General features: G+C 51.8%; 3 protein-coding genes across 3 annotated transcripts; all 3 read left to right on the top strand.

Annotated features, from left to right (window-relative positions):
- Positions 1-489: 489 nt before the first annotated feature.
- Positions 490-1,380, top strand: PG994_000199 (uncharacterized protein; the record flags this gene model as incomplete). The annotated part of the gene is made up of 2 exons (XM_066851608.1): positions 490-540; positions 619-1,380. The coding sequence occupies 2 exons, from the start codon at positions 490-492 to the stop codon at positions 1,378-1,380; spliced, it is 813 nt and encodes a 270-aa protein (XP_066722240.1).
- Positions 1,381-3,294: 1,914 nt separating this feature from the next.
- On the top strand, positions 3,295-4,702 carry PG994_000198 (uncharacterized protein; the record flags this gene model as incomplete). The annotated part of the gene is made up of 5 exons (XM_066851607.1): positions 3,295-3,444; positions 3,535-3,822; positions 4,005-4,129; positions 4,187-4,293; positions 4,386-4,702. The coding sequence occupies 5 exons, from the start codon at positions 3,295-3,297 to the stop codon at positions 4,700-4,702; spliced, it is 987 nt and encodes a 328-aa protein (XP_066722239.1).
- A 1,124-nt stretch (positions 4,703-5,826) lies between these two features.
- Positions 5,827-6,885, top strand: PG994_000197 (uncharacterized protein; the record flags this gene model as incomplete). The annotated part of the gene is made up of 2 exons (XM_066851606.1): positions 5,827-6,062; positions 6,237-6,885. 2 exons carry the CDS (start codon positions 5,827-5,829, stop codon positions 6,883-6,885), a joined length of 885 nt encoding a protein of 294 aa, XP_066722238.1.
- Between the last annotated feature and the right edge of the window lie 124 nt (positions 6,886-7,009).

Here is a 7,009-nt window from a genome sequence, read left to right as displayed (position 1 = left end):
AGTAATTAATTCGCTATATCTTTAATATTATTTATTTAAAAAAAGAAATAACTATAAATTTAAATCGATTATATATTATACGATTATATCTTTTTTAAAATCTATTAATTTTCGTAAATTAATAAGTATTTCGCGTTTTATAAAAATATTAAGCTACTCTGTTGCCAACAATCCAGAGCAATCGGGACTCCGGCTAGAAGCCCAGAATGTACACTGGACAATTTTTTCTTCAGATGGGCTTGTTGAAAAAGATGTCGTCTGATCAAGCAGCTACGCATTAGCCGGAGCATCACTCCCGGGATTACTGAGCACCTTCCAGGTCTAAGACACGTTGACCAGACTGATGAATCAAATGCACCTGCTATTCGATTTCAAGACATGAACATCATATCATATCCAACCACATCACATCATGCATCACACGACAACATCATCATAGAAAAGACATTGATACCGACCTCTTTTTGGCCCAAGTTCCGTGGCACCGACATGTCATTCTTCACGCTGTCTTTGCCAAGCAGGGCTTTTACTCGAGATAAGGTGCAAGAAGAAGGGTTGAAGCCGAAAAGCCCTGGACGGCGTCGCAGCAACTTATCAGCAGCTTTCTCAGGTCTCTAGGAGAACGATGAGAATCGCCCGTCAAATGCCAGGGCTCCTGCCGTTCCACGAATCCCACAAGGCGTGTTGACAAAGCGAGACGAGAATGCGCAACATATTAGGCTGCCACGAGACAAAACTCCGGTGACGTCCTTCGAACCCGAAGAATGTACAGAACATCAAGGCAAACCAGAAAGTTGTGTAACGGAGCCGCCAAAGACTGGCCCAGACCTTTCCCATGTTCGCACTCCTTCGTCAACATATGCTCCGGAGGGTGGGTTGTCGTCCCAAAGTGACCATGATGAATCGTCCGCCAATTCGATCAATGGTGGGCGCTTGACCTCAATATCGAGTATCGAGTTGTTCTGTGGTACTCGATTCGACCTCGATTGGACTCGCTCACATTCCACTGTCGGCGTTGAACAAGGACCGAATCTCATGGAGGAGCTGGCAGCCGCAACCGGGTCTCACGAGGACATCCAAGCCTCGCTCCCTACCACGGCACCCAATCTAGAAACCGCCACTTCCGGCGGCGTCGAAGCACCACCTCGGGTCGTTCAATGGGCGGATGTATCAATACGCCCGTCTGAGTCAGAGCTAGAAGGCATTAGCTCAACAGATAGACATCTACGAGGTCGGCACTTTCTAGGGATTCACAAATGGGCGAAGGCTTTCTGGAAGTCAAGGGCGCGTTTCCTCCAGGGAATCAGCTTGGGAAAGGCCAAGAAGAAGATGATGACCTCGAAAGACGGAAGATCGGGAAACAAGGAAAACACTGTGTAATCAAGAGGTATTGTAGTAGAATAACTGCCTAGATACCATTCACCAAAGGCGCATAGTAATTAATATATTTCCTATACCCCTAATTCGACCTCAAAGAAAGAAAGAAAGTCATTAATCCTTAGGCATAGCATTTTCGTGGGCTCGTTTTCTGATTGAACGATACTTCGCCCTTTCTCGCAGGAGGGGCTGTAAAGCAGCGCTCTTAAAAGTCCAAATTCTCGTGTAGCTAGCTTACAGGATACTATACTATAAGTGTGACGATTCATGCTTAAGATTATGGAGTATCAAGGATATCGGCATATAGTTAATCAGGTTCATCTTCACTGACCTCGCTCGTATATGACATCACAAATTCGTGTTGTCCACAACCAACCTCCGGTGCTTTAGATGCGTTCACCTGCTGTGGAGATGACCTCTAATGCACTGGTGGCCATGGTACAGTAGCATCAACGTAGAACGCATGACGCCTAGAGCTTCCAACGAAAATTGTGAGAGAGTTGAGTCGCTTCTTGCTCGTATTCCAGGTCCGCCTCGGATCATTGACACCCTGCAAAGTGCTTTGCTTAGGACAGGTTCGTGCTAGTACGGGTTTGATTTTGGCTATTTTCCAGGTGGAGGATTGACTCCTTACATGTGCTTTAGGTAGTGGGGTTTGGGATTGGCCAACCCATGCTTTACCTAAGGTAACATTGCGAAAGCAGATGTCAGGTGAGAATCGATTCTGACATCTAGCAATAGCCATTTTCAAGTATATATTCCAACGTATGAGCTGAAACTCAAGGAGCGACGCTGAATCGCCTGAGCCATAGAGTAAATCTCGGGCTCGTTTGTCAGCCAACATACCCTGTATTGTCAGCACGACCTATCATTCATTCGCTGATCTATGACTGACTGACGACTGCGCATACGTAGCACATGCTGTACACCCATCCCATACTTTTCGCCGTCTATCTACAGCACCGTGTTGGCTAAGACGGGATGCGTCTTAGGATATTAGGACGTGGTTCCTTATTATGATCATCTGACGCCATACTTCGGATTATTTGTTACTCAGCAGATGGATCCAGAATATCCTCCAGGTCCGCCCCGGCTCCCTGGCCCTCCACCACCGCCCCTCTCAAGTATATCATCCCTGGGTTACGATGCGTCTTCCGCCAACAACAAACCCTGCCACGGGTGCCGACGGCGAAAAGTATACGATCCATTTATTTCCCTTTACTTCTATCCGCCATCACAGTTAACGGCGGCCGGAGTTCTAACATCTATCTTATAGGTGCGTTGTGACAAAAGTCGACCTTCGTGTCTAAATTGCAGTCGCCATGGGGAAACGTGCGTCTACGAAGGGCAGCCAGAAAGTGGCGCCTTCACTGCCGAAACCCAGCAGAGGATGCAAGATCGCTTAGACAGACTCGAGCGCTTGGTTCAGGGGATGAACTTCGTTGGTGGCCCCTCTACTGGAAGGCAGTCCCGGCTGCCGTCCACCGAAGCGGTAATTCAAGGCTGGAGCCCCGAAAGCTCTTCGACTGTCGAGTCAGAAGACCAAGGCTTGCAGTTGTCTGAGCCGAACATCTGCTACTACATGCACCCAAACTACTGGCTGAATCTGGAAGAGTTTGTGGACGAGCCGCGTGACCTGCTGAGATGGCCGTACGACGACAAGATGAATAGCAACTGGCCCTTTTCGGCACAGAGCATACCCCCCATCTTAACCGAGAGTTTGGCACCGCTTCATCTACCCGTGGAACAAGAAGACCTCTTTCATGATTGGTTCTATAAATACGTCGATCCATGGATACGTGCCACCCATTACCGGGCCTACATGAACGAGGTCTCAAATTTCCGGATAGGGAAGAGTAGCATGCCGAGGAGGTAGAAGCGGTCATATTCTCTGTCCATGCCATCACAGTTGCTGCAATGCCAGACGACCAGGTTCAACAGCTGTTTGGCAGACCTAGAAATCACCTGCTTTCTCACTTTCAATCTGCGACCGAGCTTGCCATGAATCGCGCCAACTTCCTGCGAACGAGGAACATGTTTATGTTTATGGCTCTCCTGCACTATATTGTATGTCTCTTGCTGATCCCATCACCTACGGTGCTTGACATGGTGTGGTAGTTTTCACTGGTGGCATGATCTTATCTAACTTGCATCTAGACATTCTTGTTCCATACTGGACAAGCGGAAAAGGCAACCTCATTTTTGGGAACCGCAGCAAGAATTGGCATGCGGTTGGGCCTTCACAAAGACCCCTCCTCGCATCTCTTCACCCCTTGGGTTGCCGAAATGAGGCGCAGACTATGGACATATTTCCTGGTTATGGACCAGCCCATATATAACTCCGAAGGTGCCGAGTCTCTCTTCAACACTCTACCATGGATCCCAAGGCCAGTGAACGCGAACGACAACCAATGGCCACCCCATAGATTCATGAAGCCGGAACAGGTGCCGATGGATGCGGACGGATTTACTGACATGGCATTTGCCAACATACGCGAGAGCTCTACTACATGAGCCGAGAAGTAGGCAGACTGTTCCGTATGACGGAGCAGGAGCGGCTCCTTGCTATCATCACTGATTGTGATAACGCCATACGGAAGAAGTATATTGACCACATGAATGTACAGAATCCCATGCAGGCGGTTATCATCGGTTACTACAGTTTCTATCACCGGTGCCTGCGGATAAATGTAGAAGTCACGGCGGTGAAGAGCAGAGCTCAGTCAGAACTGCCAGGAGACATCCAATCACGGTATGACTTGTCCCTAAGGAGTGGGAATTACCTATTGACGTAGCGTTCTAATAATAGCATTCTGACTACCCAACTCGAACTCTTCGAAGACCTTGAGCGCGTCGAAACCATTGCTAAGCAGCACAACTGGCACTGGATTTTCAAGTGGCCCCCACCGTTTCACGGTAAGCACGCGCACCAGTTCGGACCTCCCTCCAAGTTGTAGACCGTTTGGTTCATCATTCAGTGTTTCGACTTGCATCTTACATCCGCACAGGAATAGCACGCCTTCTCCACAGCCTAGCGGAAGTACCCAAAACAACCGAATCTGAACGTGCTTGGAAGCAAGTCGACCTGATATTTCGCCGGCATCTCGGCGATGACATGGCCATGCATGACGTGCCTTCGTGGCGTCTGATCGAGCGTCTCTGCGACATTGCCATGTTCGCTCATTCCAGTCGGGTTCACCAAGGCGCGGCGTACACCTTGCGCGGACAACCCAGGCAGGGTAGTACAGACGGCGAAGCAACAACGAGCACGGGAATGAATCTTGTCAATCAGTTGGCCTATCCTGGGTTCGGGCAAGCATTCTAATAATTCAGCACCGGGAGCGAGGATACCACGAGCTGTCACGTCAAACAGCGGCAACATAATGCAATATACCTCAACCAAGGGTAACAACTTACAGCCTCGATATTGAAGAAGGATCGGAGCCCGTCAGACAGTAGGCCAATCTTGAGCCAATAAGAAGTATTTCCAACTGCGTGGTTCGTCTATTGTTATGCATACCACCTGGCAGGATGAAGCCGAAGAGATATGGGGCTGCTCCAGTATGGTCTGAAAACCCTACCACGCTGTCCCCTGCGTGCTTGTTGCTTCTGTTCTGGGGTATCCATGAGTGGTTGAAATACAACTCTTCTTCGGGAGTTCATCCCATCCTGGTGTGCCTGGAAATTGGGCAGGTATTCACCCTGCTCCATTGGACAGTTCCGGGATGACACCGTAGGCGCTGTAATCTCCGGGGAGACCTACCAGTATATGACTGAGCATGTGGGCTTGGCCACCGGAGGACAGCGAGAACCAATTGTTCACCGAAGCCTGGTTTGGTTTGCCAATACGTACCGCCACTTGTTGACCGCAGAGAGAACTAACTACATGCATATTGGCGATGACCGTCGGGCTATGTCGGCCTGGAACGAACGAGACAATGGCCCGCAAAGTCGAGAAGGCAGCTTCCTAAGCCAGTGTAGTCGAGGCCCACCACGGCGGCCATGGCATATCCCCCAACCCCCTGCCGCTATTACTACCAGGGAGGACCCTAGCGTTATCTCCAATTGACCTCTCACGTCACAAGGATAAAGCAGGTGGGCGATTGATTGTACCATGCAATGCATGTTCCCTCCGTCCTCTCTCTCAGCTTTCCGCAGCTGAGATTTGACCTGGAAAAAGAAAGAAGCCGAGATACGGCCTCGATTCCATATTGACATCATGCCTGGCTATGTACGTAGCTCTTCCTACATCTAGAAAACCTCTAATCCCTGTTGCCGGCGGCGCAGCCCTCCTAGTAAAAGGTATGCAGGTACGTTTGTAAGTAGGTATATAACAAAAACAGATCGCCCAACGACTCCCGCCTTTGATAAAGTGCCTTCCCTTCGCCCACTCTCTCGCAGCCTCGGTCCCCGTACGTAGCCCCCAAGCTACTCACAAGCTGAATCACCATGGCCAACACTCGCCGCCACATCGCCGCCTTTGCGCCGCTGCTGTTCGCGCAGCAGGCCCTCGCCGGTTTGTACCCGGGCCTGAGCAACCTCAACCACACGTGCTCGCTCGTCGACCCCGTTCTCTCGTGCTCCGCCGGCGCCTCCGACCCGAGGGCCGTCGACACGTGCTGCACCGAGACGTTCGGCGGTCTGGTGCTGGCGACGCAGTTCTGGAACACGTACACGGGCTTCGAGTTGAAGGGGCAGGTACTGCCTAAGGATGCCTGGACACTTCACGGTACTGGTTTTCTCTTCTTTCTTTTCTTTCTCTAACAGTATAGGCTATTTACTTACACATGTCACATAATAGGTTCTGGCCCGATTTCTGCAACGGGTCCTACACCCAGTACTGCGACCTAACCCGGCAGTACGACCCCCTCCCCCACGCCCAACACCACAACGGGCACGCCCGAGGGCCCCCCGGTCCCCGCATGGCGCGGCGCGGACATCGGCACCTTCCTGGCGCCGCTGGGCAAGCTGGACCTGCTGGCGTGGATGAACGAGCACTGGGTGGCGCAGCCCGGCTGGCGCAACGGGGACTTCTGGGGCCACGAGTTCGGCAAGCACGCGACGTGCTACAGCAGCTTCGACGTCGAGTGCTACGGCCCCGGGTACCGCGAGCACGAGGAGGTGGCCGACTTCTTCGAGACAGCGGCCGCCTTCCACCGGCGCCTGCCGACCTGGTCCTGGCTCGAGGCGAGCGGGGTCCGCCCCTCCAACGCCAGCACCTTCTCGCTCGGCGACTTCGCCAGGCCCCTGACCCAGGGGTTCGGCGCCATCCCCTACATCGGCTGCTCAGGCCCGAAATACAATACCACCGAGGCCGGGAAGGGCAGCACGGACGCCGGCTACACCGTCATCAACGAGATCTGGTACTACTACCACGTCTACGGCCGCGTGCAGCGCCAGCAGGGCCTCGCGGTCGACGCCAACATCACCGGTGGCCGCCTGACCAACTGCGCCCGGACTCCTGGGGCTCTGCATTACTATGAGCGGACAGCTGGCTCCGAAGTTTAGAAAGGAGATTCCGTTCCTCACGAGGGCGGGAAAGATACCTTAGTCCGTACCAAAAGCAATTATATACACATAATAATAATTTTCAATGCGAGTCAGTGCGAATAGAGGATAACTCCTAGCACCA

The sequence above is a fragment of the Apiospora phragmitis genome (genome assembly GCF_038363925.1).
Source record: "Apiospora phragmitis strain CBS 135458 chromosome Unknown utg000001l:1.0-2902119.0:1.0-2906034.0, whole genome shotgun sequence".
In the NCBI taxonomy this organism is placed as follows: domain Eukaryota; kingdom Fungi; phylum Ascomycota; class Sordariomycetes; order Amphisphaeriales; family Apiosporaceae; genus Apiospora; species Apiospora phragmitis.
Note: the sequence above shows the minus strand (reverse complement) of the source record. Positions and strands in the feature narration are given on the sequence as shown.